We start from the raw sequence: 25,054 nt of genomic DNA on the forward strand, positions 1-25,054 counted from the left end.
AAAATAGAAAAGAAAAAAGTTAACCTCGCCTTCATTCCTAGTGATTTCATAAAGGAGGGGTCTCCTTTAATAGTTTATTTGAGCTTATAAATCCTAGCATCCTTACAGTGACAGATCCTCCCTTCTCCCAACTGATGGACGGAGTATGACGTAAACTGCACCTGCGACCTGGACATGCCTGAGCACCTAACCAGGCACCTTGTATGGACTGTGCACTGAACCACCAATCAGCACCTGCCACATACCCTAAGCCCCAGATTCCTAAATACCTAATCATGTGCCTCATATGAAGCCACCAATCAGCATGTGCCAAGTACCCTAAGCCCCATTCCTCCCACCCTTCCCCTCAGAAGGCCTGTTCCCCTCTGAACGTGTTGCCACTCCCCCTGTGGGGCAGGGTCCTTCTCTAATGAAGCCTGTAGTCCTGGTTTTCCGCCCTCTGCCTCATCTTCCATACAGGACACTAGCAAACTAGGAGCCTGCATGCGAGCTCCATGGGTACAAGAACCTTTTTGGTGCTTTCACTATCTCGGTGCCTGGTATGTAGAAGACTGTAAATATCAGTATAATAAACGTTACCAGACAAAGGAGAAAACTGCAAATCGGGACCAAGTTCCATATTGAGGGTATTTAAAGACATCTGGGCCGAAGCTGGTTTGGCTTAGTGGTAGAGCATCGGCCTGTGGACTGAAAGGTCCCAGGTTCGATTCCCGTCAAGGGCATGTACATTGGTTGTGGGCACATCCCCAGTAGGTGTTGTGCAGGAAGCAGCTGGTCAGTGTTTTTCTCTCATTGACGTTTCTAGCTCTCTATCACTCTCCCTTCCTCTCTGTAAAAAATCAATAAAATATATTTTTTTTAAAAAAAAAGACATCTGGGCCCCTTCATGGCCTACCAAGCCCTATCCATAAACTCCATCAGAAAACTGGGGACACCGAGGCCGGTGTGGCTCATGGTAGAGCGTCGGCCTGCGGACTGAAGGGTTTCGGGTTCTATTCTGGTCAAGGGCATGTACCTTGATTATGGGAACATCTTCAGTAGGGTGTGTGCGGGAGGCAGCTGATCAATGTTTCTCATCAATTTTTTTTTATTCTTTATTGATTAAGGTATTACATATGTGTCCTTATTCCCCCATTACTCCCCGATGTTTCTCTATCCAACTCTCTTCCTCTCTGCAAAAAATATATTTTAAAAACCCACACACACATTATGACCACTCCTATAACTCAGCCATCCTGGGATAAGCTTCTAGGAGTCCCAGAGGGAGCCAGAGGCCTGGCTGCCATTCCCAAAGCTGTTTCCTGACTCATCCTTGAACTTGGTCAAATGATGTCCCCCTCTCTGGACCCCTCTCTCTGCAGTTTCATTTTCCCCACCCACCCCCGTATGTAATAAAACAGGCCATAGTTCTTTTCTGTCCTCTGAGAGCAGGAAGAAGAGGTTCCCTTTAATAGGAACGATTTGGACCTTTTGGATGCTCCTCCTCTTGGCAGCTGCACCACCTTTTCCCTTTCTGCATCAGTCCTGTGTCCGTTCTCCCAGCCGTAAAGCAGTCTGAGCCCATCCACACATGCCCCATAGCTGACCCCCACATTCTCCAGGGCCGCATCTCCTCTGCTCTTTTCCTAGCCAAGCCCCGCAGCCAGACTGCAGCCCCTGCGTGGGCCCCGTCTTCCATGGCGGCCCCTCCCCACTCTTCTCTCAGCCCGGGCAGTCTCTGCTGCCAAACCACTGTAGGCTGATACCCCTCTCCCCCCACCTCCCTGCATATTCCAGCAGGGGCTGAGAAAAGGAATGGGGAGGGATCCTTGTGAGGGGCACCAAGCCAACCTTCCAGATTTTGGAGGGCTTCACTGCCTCATTCTCACCTAGCGATTTGGCTACTGGACAAACAGGAAGGAGAGACCATGGAAGTGGCCAAGAGAGGGGCATTTTTTCTGTCTGAGAACAGAACGACAGGGAAGAAGCCAACTCTGCGTGTCCCTTCATCCCTCTCCCTGGAATCAGACTTTTCACCCCGCTTTGCTCCGGGGGCAAAGCACACTGACCACATGAGACCATGTGCTTCTGCCTAAACCCACAGTGTAACACATGATGGAGTGTGTTAGATTATTCCTCTCAGAGAAAAGCCGCGTCTCTCAAACAGCCGACTTGGGAGTCCCGAGGCAGAACATGAGAGCTGCACTGGTCAGTCAGAGACAGATTTGGGAAAGACAAAGCAAGAGAGTCGATCCCCACTTTCACAGAGGGCTGATTTTCACACTGAGTCTTGGCCCATTAGTGAATATCTTTTTCTTAAGAATATATATTTTATTGATTTTTACAGAGAGGAAGAGAGAAGGATGGAGAGCCAGAAACATTGATGAGAGAGAAACATCGACCAGCTGCCTCCTGCACACCTCCCACCGGGGATGTGCCCGCAGCCAATGTACATGCCCTTGACCGGAATCAAACCTGGGACCCTTCAGTCCGCAGACCGACGATTTATCCACTGAGCCAAACCAGTTTTGGCTAGTGAATGTCTTTTAACCAGTATTTTTTCAGTGGAGTATAATAGCAGAGAAAAGGCTAGAATAGAGATAGTAAGGAGACATACTATTTCAGGTATGTCCACACAGGATGTAACATGTATTTCTAACTATGGACCACAAAGTTTATTTTTTTAAATATATTTTATTGATTTTTCACAGAGAGGAAGAGAGAGATAGAGAGTTAGAAACATCGATGAGAGAGAATCATCGATCAGCTGCCTCTTGCACACCCCCTACTGGGGATGTGCCTGCAACCAAGGTACATGCCCTTGTCCGGAATCGAACTCAAGACCTTTCAGTCCGCAGGCCGACGCTCTATCCACTGAGCCAAACCGGTCCCGGCTGGACCACAAAGTTTAAAAGCTGCTGGCTTATGGAGCCACTTGTGATGAAAAAGTTTCCTGCCCCCACCTTAAACAGAAAAACAATGACAGCCGGTACCACATTGCCCTGCTTTATTTTTACAATGCTGGCTTCGATCCATATCTCCTCCGGTCTCATCCATGCTGATTCCAGGGTTCCAATTCTCAGGTCTGGACTCCCTAATGTCAGGCGAAGCTCACCCATACTCTCCCCTAATGGCCAACCTCCACGCACTACAGCCTGATGGAGCCTCTGGCAGCCAGCGGTGCTTATTCCCTGCAAGAAGAAGGCCAAGGTGAATGCACGCACTTCCACAGCCTGTCTCCGCCCGCCCATGCCGAGATGCTAAGGGGGTCCTCATCGCCCTGGCTGGGGAAGATGGCCGCCGGCATAGGGTGGGGAGACATATGAGAGAAGACTGTTCTTTGTATGCACGGGGTGGGGGTGAAGGAGAGAGTCTACCTTTCGTAGAGTCCTACCCTAGGAAACAACTCGGTACCACTCTCCCCCCATCACTCATCCTTTACTGATTCTCGCTATCCCAGACCGGAAAAGGTCCACTCCCCTTCTCGGTCTCCATCCCAGGTGAGCCCCTTCAGGCACTGACTCCACCCAGTGGTGCCCATCGCTGTGACCTCTCGGCGAGCCTCACTGCAATGCCCTGTGGCACAGACTCCCCGGTGTCAGCCGCCACTTGGAGCAAAAGGGACTCCAGTTCCCATCCGAAGCCTCTGCCCAAGCCCTCTCTCCCAGCCCCTGCCCCAGCAGCCTCAGCCACAGCTCACCGGATTGGAAGACCCGCCCCCTCCGGGCCCGCCCCGCCCCTCTTCTCCTGCCTGCCGAGGATCCGCAGCAGGATGTTGTACACGTCTTGTTCCATGTAGCCCTGGGCGTGATCGGAAAGAAAGGGAGAAGAACAGGAAATGGGAGACAGGTGAGGGAGAGGCGCTGAGATGTGGTGGAATGCGGTTTGCGGACGATGAGCCCTCACTTAAACAGCATTTAACTTTGGGGATGTTTCCTAACCTTTTCAAGGAAAGCAATGATGTTTACTTTTCAGGACTGCTGTGAGGGTTCCGACCCTGAATCTGACGCAAAGCTGCCGTATATAATAAGTGTTCCATCCTTTGTAGCTATTATTCCTATTAGAGGAGCAAGCCCACCCCCACCGCCTCTTCCTTGGTGAGGGAGGAGGGAATTGAGGAAGGGCATAAGGGACAGGGCATAAAGGCTTTACAGTGGGGCAGGAATTGAAAAGGGGGGACAAACACCCCCCTCCCCTCACATTCCCATACCTCAGGACTTCCAGAGACCTGGCACTAGAACATCTAACGGCTAGCTTTCCCGGAAATGACAAACGTGTGTGGGTAAGAAAAGGGATCCAAATCCCATACTCCATACCCCACCCTGTCCCTCCCTCCCCCGTGCTCACCTGAGCAGCACTCAGCAGATGGTTTCTATAGGTAGCGATGATCTCTTCGTGGTTCTTCTGAGAATCCTAGGGGTGAGCATCAATGGGGGTTGTGTGCCCACCCTCCCTACTCACCCCGATCCCCAAGCAGGAGGAACAATGAAACTAAGTGGTCAGCTGGGCCAGAGAGTCTCCCTGGACCCATCACTAGCCCAGCCTGAACCACTTTTGAACAGGTCTCTGCGATTCCCAGAATCCTCCCACATCCCGTCCCCTGCCCACCCTCTTCTCTAGCCGTGACCTTTCCCTCAGGGACCAAACGTACCCGCAGCTGCGAGGCCAGGCGCACATTTTCTCCTCGAACAGCTAGGACCTCCTCTGAGAGCTGCTCCACCTTCTTCAACAACTCCTTGACCTGAGGCCAAAGGGAGCCAGTGAGGCCCAAATCATGCCCCCCGCCCCAGGGTCAAGGTCAGCTTCCCTTTGGTGAGTATGTGCTATGTGCCAGATGCTTTTACACACCTGTCTCATGCCGTACTCAAAAACAGCTCTACTCTGTTCTGGGAGGAACAACACTTCTCTGAAGGGAGTATTATTACTCACATGTTCTTAAATAATTTGTCAAAATCATACAGCTAACAAGTGATGACATATGACTTGAACCAAGATCTTTTTGAATGAATGGTCCATACTCGTAAGTCTGCACTGGGTCCTGAACCACTCCTGGCTGCTGACTGCTGAGCGAAATGGAGATGAGTGTTTGTGATTGTGAGGCTTCGGCACAAATGTGGTTAAGGATGACCAGCAGTACCAGGAATGGTGGGAGTGAGAATAATAAAAATAACTGATTGGGCACTTATTATTTTCAAAAAATCATTCCGAGTATTTTAAATACAATATCTCATTTAATGTGACCCTCACAACAACCCTCTTATTCGCCTCATCTTATACATGAAAAACACTGAGACTTGGAGATACCAAGGCTTAGATAACTCACTCAAGTTCAATCAGTAAGTTTTGAGACTGAAATAGAAATCCATCTTACCTAACCTTACCTAATAAAAGCGAAACATGCAAATTAACCATCACCCCACTATGCCCACAGCCAATCAGAGTGGCTATGCAAATGAACCTAACAAAGATTGAGGTTAATTTACATATGCAGGCACAGAGCAGAGTGAAGCCTGCTATGAGGGGAAGGGGGGTGGTGGAGGGAGCTACTGGAGTGGTGCTCCAGACAGAAGCGAGGATGTGCCTGCTCCAGGCTGCCTGGGAGCGGAGATGTGCTGGCTTCTGGGCAGCTGGGAATGAAGCCTATTCTTCAAATATCGTGCAATGGGCCTCTAGTAATGTATATGAAGTGTTTAGTGCAGGGCAGTGCCTGGAGGGGAGGGGGGCAGATAGAAATCCAGACAATATCAGTCCAACATCCACTACACTATTTTCTTTTACCCAGTTGCTCTCTTTCCTCTTCTTCCACACCAACAGAAACCTGTCCTTTCTTTAATTGGCCCTATCCCACACTGATTCCTCTTCTGTGTAACCTTTCTTCTATTTTTATGCACTGTGTATTATGTAAGACATATGCTCCCTATATTTTTGAATCCTTATAAATTTGATCATGTACATAAATTTGAATAAGAAGTCTGAATTCATTTCACAGATAAAGTTCTAGAATTAATACTTCATTTATAAGTTAATTTTAAAAAATTAGAATCCATAAAACATGCCCCTAGACACATGCAGACTTAGAGCAATCATTAGCGAACTCAGGTGTCAAACACGGCGGTTTTCAAACGTTTTACTCTGCATTGGCACTCTTGGCCATGGAGACCCTTCGCAGAACCTGCTCGGATGGACGGGAAGGGGTGCCGTGGACCTGTAGCCTAGTCTGCTTCTCTTAATCAGCCTGGACTCAGCTTCTCAGAACCTAGCAAAGCCACAGCAACCCACCATAGCATCAGACCGCTCTCGGGCTAAGATATGATTGAAGTCAAAATGCTGATAAGCCACACTGCGCCACAGGTGGGAGCCCGCCACGTTGCTTCCAAACCAGAGTCCAGATTTTAACACCTCAGCCCCTTTCTCTCTCCTATTTATATATTTGATCTTAGAGAGGAAGGGAGAGAGAGAGACATCAATGATGAGAGAGAATCATTGACCGGCTGCCTCCTGCACGCTCCACACTGGGGATCCAGCCCACAACTCCGGCACATGGCCTGACTGGGAATCGAACCTGACCTCCTGGTCCATAGGTAGATGCCCAACCACTGAGCCACACTGCTAACCCTCACCCCCCATATCAACCCCAAACCACCTTAGACCCAGAGAACACAGCGTGACCCTTGCAAACGGTTGGCATTCTGTTGGGGAGGGACTCCTCTGGCTAACCAAAGGCAGATGCAGCTAACAAGCCTTCCCCGCCGCCGCCGCATCTCATCACCTTGGCCTCCTTGTCCTGGCACGCCCCGAGGAGGTGCTCCATCTTCTCTCTCAGCAGCCCCACCGTCTGCTCGAACTGCTCCGGGCACCCGCGCGCCTCGCCGGCCTGGCGCTCCGGCTCCGGGGCCCGGGCCGCCGGGTCCCCGCCGCGGCAGCCGGCCTGGCGGCAGGCGGCGCTGCACTGGTCCAGCAGCGCCCGCAGCTCCCGGCCGCACGCCTGCGCCTGGGCCGCCTGCGAGCTGCGCGCCCGCTCCTGCTGCCGCAGGCTGGCCGCCTCCCGCGCACGCAGCTCGGCCACCTCCTCCGTGGCCTGGTACAGCAGCTGCTTCAGCTTCCCGATCTCCTGGCTCTTCCCGCGCATCGAGGCCTGCACGGCGCGCAGCTCCGCCTCCAGCTGCCCCAGGTCCTGCTCCAGCGCCGCCACTTCGGGGGCAGCCGGCCCCTTGGCGGAGGTGCCGGGTTCCGGGTGCGAGGCGGGGGCTCCCCGCAGCCGCTGGTTGTCCTCCTCCAGCCGCGCCAGCACCTGCTGGGCCTCGCGGTGCCGGGCCACCAGGGCGCTGATGCAGGCCTGCAGCTCCTGCAGGGGCTCGGGGCCGGCGCCGTGGGCACTGGCCTTGCTTACCAGGTCTGGGGGCAGGCAGTCCCACAGGCCGCGGAGGCCGCTGCTCTGCGACGCCAGGTGCCTGCGCAGCTTCTCGGTGGCCTCCTTCTCCAGAGCCAGCTCGTCCGTCAGCAGCCCCACGCTCCTCCGCAGCTGCTGCAGCTGGACCTGCGCCACGGGCCGGGGCACGAACTCCCGCTGCAGCCGCTGGCTCAGGCACTGCAGCTCCCCTTGCAGCCGCTGCCGCTCCCGGCCCAGCTCCCCCAGCTCCTCCAGCAAGCTACTGTTGTTCAGTCTCAGGGCCGACACCTCCTTCTCCAGCGTGCCCTTGGCCAGCCCTGCCCCGGGCGGCTGCAGCCTGCCAGGGGCCCCCGGAGACTCCGGCTGGGTCCCAGGAGCCCCCGTCTCCTCTCCACACTCTTCCGGGACGGCTTCTGAACCCTCCTTTGGGGCTCCCCCTCTGGACTCCTGGGCGGGGGTCCCAGGTGTCGCCTGCAGCCCCGCCTTGGCCCTATCCAGCTTCAGCAGCACCTGCTCCAGCCTGGCCTCCATCTTCTCCCAGGCGGCCGCCGTGGCCTCAGCCCGGGACGCCCCCAGAACTCGCTCCAGGACGGGCCTTGACAAAGCCCCCAGGGCAGCATCCTTTTCTCGCCAAACAGCAGCCAGCTCCTCCCTCAGCTGGAGCAGCAGCTGGTTCATGGCTGCTGTGCCCACTGCTTCATCCCCTGTGTCTGCTCTCTCCGCCCCCGGGGCCTTCGGCCGCTCCTTCTGACTGGCCTCCTGCTGGTCTGCATGCTCGGGGCCGAGGGCCTGCCCACCGCGAGGTGCCGAGTGCTGTCCTGTGGCTTCCCCCGGGACCCCAGACGTTGGGCCCTGGGGTGGCCCCCATTGTGGTTGGGACCTGCCATGGGCTTCATAGTATGTCTCCCGGGGGGATGAATCCTCAGGCTTCTTGGGAGCTGATCCTGGGCTGGCTGTGGCTGCGGCTGCAGCTGTGGCTGTGGCTGTGGCTGCGGCTTCGGCCACTGCCCGCTGCTGCTTCTTTAGCTCTCGGAGGCCCTCAGCCAGCAGGTCCAGCGGGGAGGCCTGCTCCATGCCATCCCCTCCAGGACGAACACTGGGACTCGGCCCGTCGGGAGCTCTGGGCTCCTGGAAGAGCAGCAGCCCCAGCTCCTGCACCTGCTCTCGGATCTGGTTCGCCAGGCCCAGGTAGGCTGCGGCTTGATCCTCGCACGCTTCTGTCTTTCGCACCAGCTCCTGCTCCAACTGAGACACTTTCTTCTGCTCCTCTTCATACTTCCGCCTCCACTCCTCCGGGCACACGTCCTCACGCTCCCCTTCCTGCTCCGCCGCAGGCGACGGAGAGGCCTGTGAAGCAAACAGAGGAGTGACGGGAGCCAGGGCAGCTATCCCAGCCCCGGACGGCTTCCCGCGCTTGGACCATCTTGCCGCCCCCATGGGCACCGCCTGGGAGGTGTCTCGGTGGGATGGCCTGGGTGGGTGGAAGGGGAGGCGCTTAGGGTCTTACCTTAGACACAGCATCTGGGTGTGGAACCAGCCCCTGACCTAGATGAAAAGACACGAGGAGAATGTGACCCTCCCTGAGAGGATGGCCCTCGGGGTCACAACCCTCACCACCAGTCTTCCTGCAGCCTCGGCTCCCTACCCCAGCTCACTCATCCTGCTCTCTCGCTTTATCGGACACTCTACCCGGCGCTGCTACAGGCACCGGACATCGCTGGTGACGAAACAGACATGGCCTGTCATCTGCGGGGTTCAGAGTCCAGCGGAGGGAGATTGGCTGGGAACCCACACAGAGATGCTCAGTCACAGCTCAGAAGTCCTGCCGAGCGCCAGCCCCCGCTGCCCTGAGTGAGACGGGGCTTCCTTAAGGACCTCGGTGGCCCTGCTTTTGGGAACTCGGGTCATCTCATAGCAGCAGCAAGAAATAAGCAAGTCCTGGACTCCGGTGGCAATTATCGGTCAGGTGGGTTGTTTCCACGGGGACAATGGATTCTCTGAAGCTTCTCTGAGCTCTTGGGGAGGATCTTGTAGTCCCACAGGGACCTGGCTCACCTCCCTGCCGCCAGCTCAGGGCCTTCTGCACCAGCTTGCGCAGCGCCTTGTCCTGTGAGCGCAGGCAGTAGTACATGGCGTCGTGGCCCGCGCAGTCCACCGTCCCCACGTCCGCCCCGTGGCTCAGGAGCAGCTCCGCCACCTCGGCGCTGCCTTTCTCACAGGCCATGATCAGAGCCGACCTGTGGGTTAGGACAGATATATACATACACACATACACACACACACACACACACACACACAGACACACACACACACACACACACACATACATATGCATGTGCATATACATATACACACATATACATATGCATGTGCATATACATATACACACATATGCGTACATATACATATACATACATACACACATATACACACACATACACATACATATACATACTTTTTTTTTTCCGAGAGGAAGAGAGAGGGAGAGATAGAAACGTCAATGATCAGATTCATCAATAGGCTGCCTCCCGCATACCCCACACTGGGGATTGAGCCCACAACCTCCTGGTTCATAGGTCAACACTCAACCACTGAGCTATGCCAGCCGGGCAAAACCAGAACTTTTCACACGCCATTCCTGGAGCTGCAGCATCAGAAAGCAGGGGCTGATGGCTTCATTTTTCTCTGTACTGCATATAAAGATTCTGCATAAATTCTTTATTAGAGAGAAGGATTCCATTGCTCTGAAGATAGTTTGAAAACCAGTCAATTAAACTAATGAGTCCAGAGGTATTGATTCTACTTCCCAAGTTATCTACATTAGGAAGATGGTGGGGAAGCAGCTGAATGAGAGCGGGGAGGAAAACATGCTTCCCGTCTCTAGGAAAACAGTGAAGCAGCAGGCGATCTCTTCTAAGCCACCGCTCAGAAAAAGAGACCAAGAACACAGAGACCAACCTGCCCCCCCCCACATATACATGCGTGACCCCACATGCACACACACCCTCTTTGCCCAGTGGCTCCTTCCTAGAGCAGCCAGGGCCTGGATGGGGAGGGGAGACGGGGAGGGCTCACTTGTCATCCTTGTCCGTGACATTGACCCGGGCGCCCCTCTGCAGCAGCTGTGAGCAGATAGCTGCGTGCCCGCCCAGCGAGGCGATCATCAGGGGTGTGCGTCCGTCCTGCGTGGATCGTGGAGAGGGAGTTGGTGAGACAATCCCACCAGCTCCCTCTCCCCACACCTTTCCAGGAAAAAGCCCAGTCTGAGGGCTGAATATCCTTTCGCAGGGTTTAAAAGCTCTGCAGAAGATAGGGCTAACCTCTCTGTGAAGAGGAGGAGGAGGAGGGGGAGGAGGAGGAGGAGGAGGGGGAGGAGGAGGAGGAGGAGGGGGAGGAGGAGGAGGGGGGGGAGGAGGAGGAGGAGGAGGAGGAGGAGGGGGAGGAGGAGGGGGAGGAGGGGGAGGAGGGGGAGGAGGAGGAGGAGGAGGAGGAGGAGGAGGAGGAGGGGGAGGAGGAGGAGGAGGAGGGGGAGGAGGAGGAGGAGGAGGAGGGGGAGGAGGAGGAGGAGGAGGGGGAGGGGGAGGAGGGGGAGGAGGAGGAGGAGGAGGGGGAGGAGGAGGAGGAGGAGGAGGAGGAGGGGGAGGAGGAGGGGGAGGAGGGGGAGGAGGGGGAGGAGGAGGAGGAGGAGGAGGGGGAGGAGGAGGAGGAGGAGGGGGAGGAGGAGGAGGAGGAGGAGGAGGAGGGGGAGGAGGAGGGGGAGGAGGGGGAGGAGGGGGAGGAGGAGGAGGGGGAGGAGGGGGAGGAGGAGGAGGAGGGGGAGGAGGAGGAGAAGGAGGAGGAGGAGGGGGAGGAGGGGGAGGAGGAGGAGGAGGGGGAGGAGGAGGAGGGGGAGGAGGAGGAGGGGGAGGAGGAAGAAAAGGTGGAGCTGTGCAACCCCAGCTCACAGAAGTGAGCCAATGAGCTCAGAGAGCAGCAGCCTGCAGGGCCCTGCAGGGCCCCGCGGACACTCACGTTATCCAGCACATCCAGGAAGGCTTCGTGGTCACACAGCAGCAGCACACTCGAGGCACAGCCCGAGGAAGCTGGGGGAGGGGGGTGATTGGGTGAAGGGGAGCAGGAAGGTTGCCTAGTCAGATCGTGACCCAACAGCCCCTCCAACTATCTTAGTAAACAGCCCTGCCCTCTCCACCAAAGGTAGTCCTCCCCTCTCCCTCCTCTTCCTCCCCTGCTGCCCTGTGCCCGCAGTGTCCCGGCACACACCTGCCCAGTGCAGAGGACTCCGGTTTTCTGCGTCCACGGCATCTTCATTGGCACCGTGCTGGGAAGAGCCGCAGGGAAGCGCCATGGAACAGAGTGGTAATGTTCTCACTCCGTGCCCACTGTGGGGTCCCCGGCTCCCTAATGACTACGGGGACGGGTGGGGGGCTCATGGCTCCGCAGGCCCAATCCATGCCTTACAGGTGGCAGGCAGCCTTGAATTTCAGGCCTGATTCCTAAGCCTAGGGCCTGGGAAGACTCAGGTTACGGGTAAATAAGATGCCCGGACAGTAAGGCCTGGGTCCCTGCCGGGACTTTGGGATGGTGATTGGGGCTCTTGCAAAGCCTGGAAAGAACAAAAGCAGAAGGCGGGAGCCCAATGGCCTGCTGGCCTTCATATTTTTGAACACTATGTATTCATTGTCCACATGTCATTTCACATGTGTAGTTCCCTTTGTGCTCTAGACCTCGAACGGCTCAAAGGCAGACAGTGGATCTTGGGTTAATCTGAAACTCTCTGCCCTCCATCATCATCACTGCAGTCAGTCTCTGAAGTGGCTCAGCCAATGGCAGAGCTCAAAATATGCATATTGACTGGGGGGGCAGTCAGCCCCTGCCAACTCTGACCTGCCCTCAAGGGCAGCATTAAGTGCGGGGCCTGCACGTAGCAGGCGTTAAATAACTGTTTGTGAATTGAAGAATAAATAATCACCAGCTTTCTTATTGGGGAGGAGGGAGTATATTTGATTAACTGTTGCTGTGACTTCAAGACGAAGTTTGGGAACTCTGGGTCTGCTTCTCCCTTCTCAGGAGGAGCACGGAGGAGTGGCTCTACCTGGAGCAGGACCTTGACACACTGCGGCTGGCAGGAGATGGTGGCCAAGTGCAGGGCGGTGCTTCCTGGAAGGAGGAGAGGAAGGGCAGGTGGGTGGCCCTGTGCAGGCCAGTGACTCACTGGGAGGGAAGGCGAGAGACGCACAGATAATCAGAGGGAGATTAGAGAGAGAAGCTCTCAGCCTCATGGGGCCAGAAATTCCTGTTCCCCGGGTGCCTGGTGCGTGGTGGAGGTGGGAGGGGGTGGTACATACCCAGCCAGCAGGGAGGGGACTGCGGGAGGGTGCTGGCCAGACTTTATGAGGGAGGAAGAGGAGGCTGTGGTGGGACCCTCTGGCGGGCCGCGCTGGCCCCCATGCTGCCTGCTGTGAGGGGAAAGCAAGCGGCACGGCGCAGGCTGACTCACCGTCCTCATTCTGGCTGTTGATTTCGGCCCCGTTTGCCAGCAGGACAGTCAGACATTCCGTCAGGCCCTTGGAGGCTGCCAGGTGAAACCTGCAGGAGAACGAAGGACCAGGGTATGAGGAATGGGAGAAGGTTCATAATCTCAACAATCGCTGCCTGCACACCCACACTCTCTTACCCCGGAGCCCAGCCCAAAGCAGATTGGGAAACCCCTGGCCCGACGTACTGAGAGGCGGCTAGATGGCCCACTGTCACGGTGAGAGAAAGCTGGAAGCAAATACAGAAATAAGAGCTACAGGTCCCAAGCAGCCTCAGACTATGGCGGGGCACCCAGGACCCTTCCCAGACTGGCCGTGTCACAGGGAGAGCCGGCCAGACCCGAGCAGAGGGCTGGCCAGGCGAAGCTGACTTGGCAGAGACAAGAGCAATATCCCTCTTGTCCCACTCACTCCGCTTGGCCGTGTGACTCTCGTAGCTGCCACTTCATTCTGAACTTTCCAAGCATTCCTCCCCATCCCACCCCCGCCTCTCTGTGCAATGCAGAAATACTCTGTGTGCTGTCTGGATCCGTGTTGCGTTTGGTTCATGGGCTTTATGGCCCTTTTGGTCATTTTGTCAAGCTGGGCTGTGAGGTGGGCGGAGCTCATGGGCAATATCTTCTTCCCGCACTTTGCGCAGCACTTGGTCCCCAGCAAAGACTTAGCAGGACCAAAGGGCCCTGTCCTGTGACATTGGGGTTGGAGTTTTCGAAGGGAGTCAGTGCCAAAGGCGGGTCCAGGGGACTCACTCACGGGGACTGGCCGTTGGAGTTCAGCTTGGTGGGCCGGGAAGACTTCCTGGAGGCCAGGGCGGCCACGCGCCCCACGTCCCCCCGCTGCACGGCCTCCAGCAGCTTCTGATCACGGCGGTTCCATCGCTCCACCTGGGGCAGAGCCGCAGATGGAGGTTTAGGGGAGGGTGGAGTGGAGAAAGAAAGGAGGGAGACAGCCCTAGCCAGTTCGCTCAGTGGTTAGAGCGTCGGCCTGTAGACCAAAAGATCCCGGGTTCGATTCTGGTCAAAGGCACATACTTTGGTTGCAGGTTCTTTCCCAAATCAGGCCCTAGTTGGGGCTCATGCAGGAGGCAACCAATCGATGTGTTTCTCTCATATGGATGTTTCTCTGTCTTTCCCTCTCTCAACCAATCGATGTGTTTCTCTCATATGGATGTTTCTCTGTCTTTCCCTCTCTCTTCCACTCTCCCTAAAAATCAATGGGAAAATATCCTCGGGTGAGGATGAACAGAAAGGAAGGAGCGGTTAGGAAGATGGCAATCCAGGGGAAAGGAACATCCCTGCGGGCCTTTCAGTGTTCCACTCAGCCCAGGTCACATCGTCCCTGCTGATGAGCAGTTAAATGTCACCAGTTCATATGCCACCCAGCACGGCTTCTGGTTACTGCCAGCCCCAGACCCAAACGGGCTTGGACACTGGATTAAAAACCACTTTTGAGTGCTGGATGCAGAATATTTCAAGTGGATTTTTTAAAAATATATATATTTTATTGATTTTTTACAGAGAGGAAGGGAAAGGGATAGTTAAAAACATCGATGAGAGAGAAACATCGATCAGCTGCCTCCTGCACACCCCCACTGGGGATGTGCCCATAACCAATGTACATGCCCTTGACCGGAATCGAACCTGGGACCTTTCAGTCCGCAAGCCGATGCTCTATCCACTGAGCCAAACCGGTTTCAGCTCAAATGCCTTTTTAACCCTCTCTGTGATTATCATTGTGGGTGCACAGCCTCAGAGCAGTCCTAGCCTTGACGCCCTTCCCTTTTGCTCTCAAACTGACCCAAACAGACCACTCCTGGTTGGGCTCACATGCCTCTCAGCTTCCCAAGCTGCTCTGCTTTGTGTCTGCAGATGTTTGGGAAATCAAGGCACCTCACGGCAGGTCACAGCAATGAGGCCAGTTATCTACCCATCGGCTTCGGGCCCCAAACTGGGAGGAGAAGCACAGAGTTTCGGTGTTCCCGTCTCACGTCTTTGCCCATTACCCAGCTGCTCTTCCCTTTCAGGGCAACAGCAGCCGAGAGGCAAATATAGGCTTTTCAGAGGCAGCGGAGGCCTCTCCCCATCTCCTCCCTCTCTCCTTCCCCCATTCTGGGCAGGGAGCAGCTGTCCCAGATAAGGCCACACCTGGGCGTGCATTGTTCTATTATTCCAGCCTGACTTTCTCCCGGAGATGGAGCAATTACAATAATTGAAGTATCACGGGGTGTGAGAGAGAGAGCTGGGTAAAACCATCTAGGGCAGAACGCACAGAAAAGCCTGGTCTGACCCAGAGAAGGGGAAGGAAAGGAAGAAAGGATGCAGAGACCCGCAGTAAAAGCACAGAACAGCCAGGACCAAGTTTGGGGTCTGGTTCAGCTACTTTCTCAGCTATGTGACCCCGAGTAAGCCATTTCACACCTCTAACCTGTTCCCTCATCTATCAAATGTGGGAAATAATAACTGCCTCATCATGTTGCATTAAATGAACTAATGTGCATAAAATATCTCTGTAAACTGTGAAGAGCTAAACAAGTGTATGGCATCCTTCTAACAAAACAGGAAGCACTGGGGTTTGGTGGTGGCACACTGCATTTTATGAGGCATAATCTCAACAAGGAAGAGGCTATGGGAGGAGGTGGAAAATATAGGGCTAATGGAAGCCAAATAACTCATTTCCAGATACTGTTTACATAGTTAGGACAAATTATCCATCACAAACAGGAAAGATTTTGAATGACCCAACCATGAAATGGCCCAGGGGAGAGGGATTCGGGGGTAAGACGCCAGTACACGCTTGTAAATCCTCATAGGCCTTTCAAGTGCTATTTTCAACCAGCCACTCGACATCTCCGGGAAGTGGTTTGGGCTGGTATTATTTTATCTATCTGACACAAGACGTAACCAAAGCCCTCTGAGGTCCAATAACTGTGCAGACGCCACAAAATGGCAGGAATGTTGAGATTAGAGCCGAGGCCCCTGCTGTTCAACCCCAGTTCTCACCACCAGGCCACACTACCCCCCAGTGACGGAGACATTTTACTTATTTCCTAACAAACAGCCTAAGGCTGCCTCAGGGCAGAGCCTCCCACTCTCAGACGCTACCTTTCCGCACAGCGTCTCCAAGCAGGTTAATTCTCAAAGGACAAAATAAGCAAAGTGACTGCTCCACATACCAGCAGACTGAGAAGGAAGAACGCCTTATCCAGTGTCTCTTGGGAGCTGGGTCCCCCTCAGAAAACAGCCAGCACCGCCTCCAGCAGTCACTGCTGCTGAAGTGTGGTACGGCAGCACCGTAAAAACTGCTGTTTGGGTTCTGTACTTATGTTTGATAAAACAATAGAAAGTTATTGATTTTCTGAACTTATGTATGCTATCCCAATACTCCATGGATGATGGTTTGAACGTCCCATTGCATGTGATCTCACTGGTCATCGAAGCACATTCTTCTGGGACCCAGGACAGATTATCCTGAATTGACTCAGTAGCTACAGAATACTGAGTTTCCATCGACTCAGTGGTCCCGGAATCTGGACAGCACAATTGTTCTAAATGGCCCCTGTGGTCCCAGATAATGTGTTTCTGTTGATTCAGTGGTTCATAAATACTTTAGATAACTTGCTCACGAAACAGGTTCCTCATTCCAGACCCAAAGATGTAATCGGTACCTTTGCCAATATAAGCCAGAGGTGGCAAGCTGTCCGGGGCTGTGAGGTCTGGAGCGCTTTTGCTCCCTCGTAGGCCGCTGGTAAGCTCATTTTAATAAATGACTCCATAATTCGACTTTTTGACGCGTCCTTGTAAGATGGCGGTTACACTACAACACTACCAGCTGACCTCAGTGGGAAGTCCTCCGTTTAAAATCCTGATTCTAGCACTTCCCATCCTTGTGAATTTAGGCATGTGAAAACTTCCTGAACATCAGGTTCTAAATGACATAAAGCACCTAGTGCTGTCTGGCACACAGTAGGTGCACAATAAATGTTCTTTCTAGCCTTTGGGGGACTGTGAACAAAAGGGGTCACATGCTGACCTGACAGCTCAGGGAAGGCCTGCTTGGTGGTCTTGCAAACTCAGAGACCTAAAGTCTCCACAAAGGATGGTCTGAAATTAAACTTTAACTAAAGCAGTGATGGTGGGCAGTTACATCCTAGGCCAGCATCTTCCCTGACAAGGTCAACCTCTACCTTACCAGTAACTGAGCCTGTCTGTCTTTTTGCATCTATTAATATAACATCAAACTCTTTGAAATGTCTGGGTCACTTGTAACTTCCCTTTTTCTGGAGTCCCTGGGGCACAACCTATTGTGCCTGGGGCTCCAGGACAGAGACCACAGATTCCTTCATTATTACCATGTTAATTGTTCCTGCACCCACCTAAGTATGTGTCTATCATTTTACTTTTTATCCAATCCCAGTTTGTCCCCCCTCCCCTCCCCCCTGTGCTTTCTCCCGCCTCTCTAGTCTATCACCAATGGATTTCATGTGACCCACCTACGTCCCTTTCCTTTGATTGCAATGTATAAATACAGATGTAACCTGCCATTCTCCGTTACCTCAATTCTCCATTATCTCAATTCATTGAGGTTCTGCTAGCCGCCATATGTTGACAGTTTGGCTCAAATAAACTCACAAAAAATTCTTTGCACGTTTCCATGTTTTCTTACATTAACAGGCACATTTTGGATGTTCCTGGGCTCAGAAACCTCTGTACAGGGGAGTGGAAGGAAGAGATCTTGCTTAACAGCTAAGCTGTATGGGTGGTACAGTGTTTCCTAGCAAAGTAGACATTTTCTTTTCAGCTAGACAGTTCTAATTCTACTGGATTTACTTAGTATAATCTTGTTTCATTAAAAAGAATTTAGAAAGGTGGAAATCCGTCATGATCAAACTCTGCAGAGCTAGGGTGGAGGAAGACAGAGATATGCTTCTAAATTCCAAGATCTAGTCCATCGCTCAGCCAGCACCTTGGAAAAGAGGCCGTGGATTACCATCACAGCCTCAAGGGAGCAATTACCAAATTAATCAGCAGGTTCAAATGCAGGAATAAGCACTGTGTTTCTGTAGTTAAGGTTAAGGGCCTTTGTAAAAGTAATTGCAACTCCTTATCTCTGGCTGCGTGCCTGTCAGCCTCCCGCCACGACAGCACATTGGCAGAGAGGGTGGACAGATGAATGGAAACGGAAAGGTTGTCTGGAAGGAACCAGGAACTCTCAATTTTTAAAATGCAACTGACATTTCTCTGAACTGATTCAGTCCCAACTGTTTAAAGCTATTTTTCTGGCCTACTTCCTGCAAAGGCAGAATAAGCTAATGTGTAAGACACTCTCTTCAAAGACTATTCGATAAAATAAGATTATAAAAGCTGATTTTTGTCTGTTTGCTGAATTTCCTATATTCTGGATAACTTAGATTAGTTTTGTTTTTGTTTTTTTCCAAAATGTATTTTATTGATTTTTTACAGAGAGAAAGGGAGAGAGTTAGAAACATCGATGAAAGAAACATCCGATCAACTGCCTCCTGCACACCCCCTATTGGGGATGTGCCTACTACCAAAGTACATGCCTTTGACTTGGGTCTCTTTAGTCCACAAGCCGACACTCTATCCACTGAGCCAAACTGGTCAGGGCAACTTAGTTTTAAAGTGATCAGGCCCCAGCCAGTGTGGTTCAGTTGCTTGAGCGTCATCCCATGCACCCAGAGGAAGATGGGAGTTATTTTCCTGGTTTGGGGCTCCATTCCCAATAGGGGGCATGCAGAAAGGCAGCTGATGATGCTCTCACATCGATGTTTCTCTCTTTCCCCGTCCCTCCCATCTTCCCTCCCTCTTTAAAAAAATCAATAAACCTAGCTGTTTTGGCTCAGTGGACAATGTCAGCCTGCAGACTGAAGGGTCCCGGGTTCAATTCCGGTCAAGGACACTTCTTGAGTTGCAGGTTCAATCCCCAGTAGGGGGCGTGCAGGAGGCAGCCGATCAGTGATTCTGTCTCATCATTAATGTTTCTCTCTCCCTTCTCCCTTCCTCTCTGAAATCAATTAAAAAATATTTTTTAAAAAAATCAATAAAAATATCTTAAAGAAGAAAAAGAAGATGACCAGTGATGTTTCAGTCCTGGCCCTGGACCCAGAGGCGGGTGCGATGGGCAGGCCAGGCCGGTGTGACTGGGAAGCCGGGCTTTAGGAGTGGCCAGGAAGACTACCACACTATTTTATTTCTCTGACAGGACGTCCAGAGTGGTTAGTGATTCGGGGAGTGGAGGTATGAGGAGGTTTTATGAGGAAACAATGGCCTATGAGGGAGCTTTCTGGGATCCCATCCCGCCTGAGGAAAGTGTCCTCCCAGTCAGACAGTTCTCAATCCACCCAACTGACTTCCTATAACCTGTTCACTAAGAAGAGTTTAGAATGGGTAGAAACCCTTCATGGCCTCAATTTTGTAGAGCTGAATGAAGGACAGAGGAATACTTCCAAATTCCAAACTAACCCTAACCATAACCCTAACACAACCCTAACCCTAAGGTTGCTCCCCCAGCATCTTGGAAAGGAGGCGCTGAAAGGATTGGGAAATCAGGCGGAATGAAACAGTGACCCCGTTCCTAAGGCACAGGCGGACTCCACAGACCTGACAGGGAGGGCCCAGTGGCAGACTGCCAGGGAAGAGCCCTTGTGCCTAAGAAAACCATTACGAGTGAGCACAGGGTCTGGGCAGCCTCCGTTTCCGGTGCCCATGTCACTCAGGGAGTGCCTGTGATTGGCTGGCCCGTGTGGAGAAACAAAGCGGAGAAGCATGTAAGTGGGACAAGGACAGGCCTCAACAGAGCTCCCCTATTGCCTCAGAGCTCGCTTCCAGCTCCTGGGGCCTGCCTGTGCGGAGCGCACTCAACGTTTCTCACGTTTGCTCACGAGTGACATCACTCATTCGGTCAGGCTGGGCTAAGCTGTATCAGTACAGGCACTTGGCATCCTCAATGCACAATTCCCGCCTCCACAGAGAATGTGGTCCCCTGGCGGGGGTCTCTCTGTGAGAGATCCTCAGAGAAGAGGACACGCTTCCCAAGCCACCGCCTTCTGCAGTCTTCTTCCTTGTGCTTTGTTCTGGGAGAAGAGGGAGTGGAGCGACTTCTGCTTGGGAACCCTGAGTGAATCCACTCTCTTCTCGCCGCCACCTTTCCCCACCTCAGTCAAAGGAAGCAGCATAAGCCCCAAACTACTGGGTGACGGTGTAGAGGGAAGGAAGATTCTGGGGAGAAGCAGGCGGGAGGCCCTGGCTGGCCCAAGAACCAGTCTGATGACCAGACACTGCAGTGACCCGGTCAGGGTGAACTCTGCAGGCAGCTTCCCCGGACCTGTGTGCAGAAACCAGGCACCATGCCTTCTCCGGCAGAGCCTGCCAGGCCGGCCGGACTGTAAGACTGACCCGCAGAAAGCAGGCGGGCCAGGCAAAGGGGGGCACAGTGGGGCTGAACAACCATCGGGCAGAGAGGGGCAGAAGCTGCAGGGGAGAGCAGGAGAAGGCAGCTGGTGGGGAGCACCCATTAGAAAGAGGTGTGGGAGGGTGTCTGAGAGCCTGCGGGAATGGAGAGGGGGTGAAAGGGGGAGAGGCCTGGGTGCAAGGATGGAGAAGAGCTAGGGAAGGCACGGGGCTGGGAGAAAACAGCAAGAATAGGACCAGAGGGGAGGGGAGGGCTGTGAGGACAGCACAGGACTGGGCTTGGGGGACTTTGGCTGAGCTGGGGATGTGGACAGGACAGAAGATGGTTCAGAACTGAGAGACTGACTGAGCAAAAGTAGAAGACAGGTCTTCCAAAGGGGACAAGGGCTGCAGGGAACATACTAGAAGCTGGGATTGTAGGTGACAGCAGGACAAGAAAGGGCCAAGGCAAAGAACCTTGGGGAGCTCAGAGGTTAGCAGAGGCTGGGGGACAGGTCTTGAGGGAGGCAGGAACGGCAGGCTGGCTACATTCTGCATTTGGGGAAGGAAGACTTGGAAAGACCGATAGAGGGAAAAGGCAAATGGTGCCCCGGGGTGGGACACAGGGTCACCACAGGGCTCAGACCCTAGCCCCGTCCCCATACTCCCAGACGTTTTGGCACCTACCGCCACCTTTGAGCTGGAGCAGGAGAAGAAGCGCTTCATGGCCAGTGCCAGGGCCAGGGCCAGGGCCACGAGGGGACGGGGACGCGCGGAGGAAGGGGCCACAGGATCCCGAACCCACCGAACTCGGTCGCGGCTGTGCCAGGGCAAGCTGTCAAAAGCAGGGCCGCCCCGCCCCCGGGCCTCCCGGCTCGCTCAATCAGACACCAGCCCCGCGGGCTGCGCTCACAGCTCCGCCCCGGCCCTGCCCCTCCGCCGCTGCGGAGGCGAAAAGTCTGCAGTGTAGGGCGGCGACCTGGGCTGGGTCTCAACCCCCGCCCTCCAAACCGAACCGAACCGAACCCGCCCTCCAAACCGAACCCGCCCCGCTCCGACCGCTTAACCGTAGACAGAACTGCCGCGTGGGCGGCGCTAAAACCCCTCCCAGTCCCCGCCCCTAGCCCCGCCCCTCCACCAACCGCCAGCCCCAGCGCCGCCCGAAGCCCCGCCCCGCCGCAGCCCCGCCCCCGCCCGCAGCCCCGCCACCAACCGCCACCAACCGCCAGCCCCAGCGCCACCCGAAGCCCCGCCCCCTCCGCAGCCGCCCCGCTCTAGCCCCGCCCCCAGGCCCGCCTGGGTCCCCGAGCGCCGCAGGGGGCGGGCATCCCGGCTTCTCTTCTGCGCTCCGCTGGTACCATTGTCGCATTAACCTCTATTCTAAGGTGACCAGACGTCCCGATTTCTAACAATTTGTCCCGCGTCCTGCGTCGTTTTGAAAAAGTCCGCGGGACACGGGACAAATTGTTAAAAAGCGGGATGGCCTAAACAGGTTTGGCTCAGTGGATAGAGCGTAGGTCTGCGGACTGAAAGGTCCCAGGTTCGATTCCAGTCAAGGGCATGTACCTTGGTTGCAGGCACGTCCCCAGTAAGGAGTGTGCAGGAGGCAGCTGGTCGATGATTCTCATCAATGTTTCTAACTCTCTATCCCTCTGTGAAAAAGCAATAAAAAATATTTTAAAAATAAAAAATAAAGTAGCTGAATGTGATTAAAAAAAAAAAAAAAAACGGGACGTCTGGTCACCTTACTCTATGGACGCTTTCGTTCCATCCAGAAACCTTTGGCCAACGAGCTACCTCTGCCTCCTCCCCATCCCCCTGCCAAAACCAGGAGCGAGGAGGACCCGAAGGAACAGTTTGGAAATGGGGGAGACTGTAGTGTGGATGGTGCATATGACCGGTGAAACATGGGGAACAAAACTTGAGGAAAAGGGGGTCGGGTTTAACCTCCTAAAAAAGCACCTGTAAGTTAGAAAAGGGCAGAGGGAGAAGAATTTTTGTTTTAAGCATAGGCCATCCTCCTTTGCATTCTTTAAGGGGGAAATGTGCTTTTTAAATTCAAACTCAGCAATTCTGACTCGAACAATCAGTCCCAGCCAACTGGTGTACCCTGTGGCCGGAGCTAGCCCGCCCCCGCCCCCAATCCCTAACAGAACCTAAAGGTCACAGCGGGACGTCTTCACGTGGCTTAGAAGGCTCCTAGGAGCTGACCCTGCCTTCTCCAGCCTCATCTCCCACTGCTTGCGCGGCAGTGCTCAGGGTGTTCTAATCACTGCAGTTTCCTTCCCGGCTGGTGACTCCTCCTCCCTGGATGCCTCCTCTCACACTTGGTGGTCCCTCAAGCTAATCTTTTTCCTGTAAAGTTTTCCCTTTTAACCCTGCCACCACCACCCCCTAAACACACACACGGTGCCAAACTGTGCGATGCAATTCTAATTCTGCTACGTCATGTAGCAACCACCTCTCGGTATTTGTATTTGTTTACATGTCTGTTTTCCCTATTAGACTGGGCTCTTTGATGGTAGCAGCTGTATTTTCTATTATTCTCATTGCCTGGTGCACATTAGGTGCTTCATGTCTGATGAGAGAATGAAAGAATGAAGAAATAAAGGCACAATAATGAGAAAAGAAGGAACACGCATGTCTGAAGAGAGCCTGTTGTTTCTCCAACTTGCTCTGCTCCAAAGAAAGAGGTAACAGGCTTACTGAAGAACTAAAGGCCTGGGACACCAAATTGGGCAGAGGTGGGGTCCAATAGCGGCTGCCAGCTACCTGCTGGGGCCTCCCTTCCCTGGCTTTAGGCTGCTGCCAGGGCCTTCCTTCATTTCCTGCCATCCCCTGGTGGTCAGTGCACATCATAGCAAGTAATCTAAAACTCCCAGTTGGTCAAACTCCTGAGGGGACACTTTGCATGTTAGGCTTTTATATATTTAGAAGATAGGTTAGAGTTAGAAAGTTCCATTCTGAGAAGAAAAAAAAAAAAAAAAAAAAAAAAAGTAAGTCCCATTCTGGAACTGAGAGATAGAGAGGGATCTCTGGATGGATAAGAATACCAAAAGTGCTCTTTTAATCTTATGGGAAAAGAATCAGATGAGCTCGGCCTATATGATTCTGTGCTTGAGCACCAACCCATGTACCAAGAGGTCAATGGTTCAATTTCCCATCAGGGCACATCCCTGATCCCCAGTAGGGGTTGTGCAGGAGGTAGCCAAGAGATAATGTTTTCTTCACTTTCACGGATGATTCTATCTCTCTATTCCTCTTCCTTCCCCTCTCTCTAAGAAATCAATAAAAACATATCTTTTAAAAAAATTAGATGAACCAGTCCTCAAGGAAATCCATCTCCCTCTGGATAAATCCATCTCCCTCTGGCATGGATAAAAAGGGGAAATCTGTCATAACCATGGCCTCCATCCCAGCTCTATAAACAGGATGTTCCATACAGGCTGATTAAGCTTTTGCCTACATGAAGTACATTGATGGCCACCATGGACTGCTAATGCCACAAAGTAACTCACCAGCTTTCCACAGAATAGTTGTCCCTGCCTAGTAGGCCAGATGCCACCATTCTCAGATCAGGTGACAAAGGCAGGGACAGTCTCTAGGCCATTGCTGAGGTGCAAATGTCCCTTGAGGGTAAGACAAGAACTCTGGGTGCCTAAAGAAATACAGTAGATTTGATTTCTACCATTACAACCTAAGTTCATTAGCTACTTATTACCTCGGTGGGCATGAGGGCTTAATTCACAGGGGATGAGGCGCAGGGTAAGAGTTGGTGGGAGGCGACAATAGCGTACAGAAGAGACAGATCTTCAGCGTCAGTGAAGGAAGGGGAGTCAGGAGCATGGCCTGTTGGCTTACTATACCCCTCGTTCTATTATCTTCACAATACACGGCAAGTAGGTTATTTAATAACAAAATATATTTATAACAATAATGACCATTTATGAAGACTTAGCATATACTCACTTAAATTATCTCACTGAGGTCTCACAACCCTAGTAAGTTTAAAGATAAGAAAGCCAAGACTTAGAGAAGTCAAATCTGTTCAAGGTCAAACAAGTTTTAAGCCGTAGAATTTAGATTTAAACCCCAGTCTGTTTTCATTCTTAACCTCTTACAGCCTTTTGTTATCTGAGCCATGGGCTGGTTATGACTTACCCAAGGCCACTAGCTAATAAATGGCAGACCTGGGGCTTCAATCTAGGCCTATGTGCGTCCCAAACCCCACATTTTACACAGGAGGTTAGAGCTCATTGCAGGGGGAGAGGCACAGAAAACATTTCAAGTGCTTCATAACTTTGCCTTTGAGGGACTCAGTTGTTTAAGGTCTCACCTCAGGGGAACCAAGAAAACCTCTCTATCCTAGGGGACTCAAAAAGAACGGAAGTCACTTGACACGGACCTTTATTTGTTCTGGCCATCTGATATGCTGTCCACCGTGCTGGACAACAGAGACAATGCCCTCTGCAAACAGCTCAAGACATGCCAAAGTCAATACTGTGGGCCTCAAGGACAGCCCTGAAGGACAGGTTCTGGGTGCTGCGCCCTGGAGACCAACAACTGATTTTGGCATCCACAGTCTTGATGACAAAGAAGTAGAAGTTACCCAGTTGTTGATGAGAATCAGTTTCTCTTAACCGGCCAGGACCAAAAAAGGGGATGGAGTGGGGGTGGTCCAGAGATGGAAATGAACTTGAGAATGTCTAGTAAACATCAGGCAGGGGCTGGCAACGTGCTGCCAC

At 53.1% G+C, this 25,054-nt stretch overlaps 1 protein-coding gene and 1 pseudogene across 3 annotated transcripts; one reads left to right on the top strand and one right to left on the bottom strand.

The window, feature by feature from the left end:
* Nucleotides 1-145: 145 nt before the first annotated feature.
* Nucleotides 146-2,115, top strand: LOC118721660 (annotated as a pseudogene).
* An 854-nt stretch (nt 2,116-2,969) lies between these two features.
* On the bottom strand, nt 2,970-21,247 carry ANKRD35 (ankyrin repeat domain 35). Of its 3 annotated transcripts, XM_045582966.1 has the most exons (15): nt 20,997-21,246; nt 13,657-13,787; nt 12,867-12,955; nt 12,462-12,526; nt 11,630-11,687; nt 11,381-11,451; nt 10,445-10,551; nt 9,425-9,606; nt 8,877-8,914; nt 8,373-8,716; nt 6,749-8,336; nt 4,631-4,720; nt 4,327-4,392; nt 3,686-3,780; nt 2,970-3,181 (listed from the first exon to the last, which is right to left on the bottom strand). In XM_045582966.1, exons 1-15 carry the CDS (start codon nt 21,033-21,035, stop codon nt 3,091-3,093), a joined length of 3,054 nt encoding a protein of 1,017 aa, XP_045438922.1. In that variant the 5' UTR covers nt 21,036-21,246; the 3' UTR covers nt 2,970-3,090. The 3 variants fall into 3 exon arrangements, with proteins under 3 accessions (XP_045438922.1, XP_045438921.1, XP_036298637.1); XM_045582965.1 differs by having other exon boundaries at nt 6,749-8,716; nt 20,997-21,247; XM_036442744.2 differs by having other exon boundaries at nt 2,970-3,170; nt 3,680-3,780; nt 6,749-8,716.
* Between the last annotated feature and the right edge of the window lie 3,807 nt (nt 21,248-25,054).

This window comes from Pipistrellus kuhlii, unplaced genomic scaffold (genome assembly GCF_014108245.1).
Source record: "Pipistrellus kuhlii isolate mPipKuh1 unplaced genomic scaffold, mPipKuh1.p scaffold_m20_p_18, whole genome shotgun sequence".
NCBI classification, from domain to species: Eukaryota; Metazoa; Chordata; class Mammalia; order Chiroptera; family Vespertilionidae; genus Pipistrellus; species Pipistrellus kuhlii.

Bases quoted from the DNA above. Each gene is read 5' to 3' on its own strand.
- ANKRD35 (XM_045582965.1), bottom strand. From the start codon at position 21,035: ATGAAGCGCTTCTTCTCCTGCTCCAGCTCAAAGGTGGCG. The intron at 13,788-20,996 runs GTAGGTGCCAAA...GCTCTGCCCCAG, and splicing joins GCTCCAGCTCAAAGGTGGCG to GTGGAGCGATGGAACCGCCG. The intron at 9,607-10,444 runs GTGAGCCCTCCC...CCTAACCCACAG, and splicing joins GTCACGGACAAGGATGACAA to GTCGGCTCTGATCATGGCCT.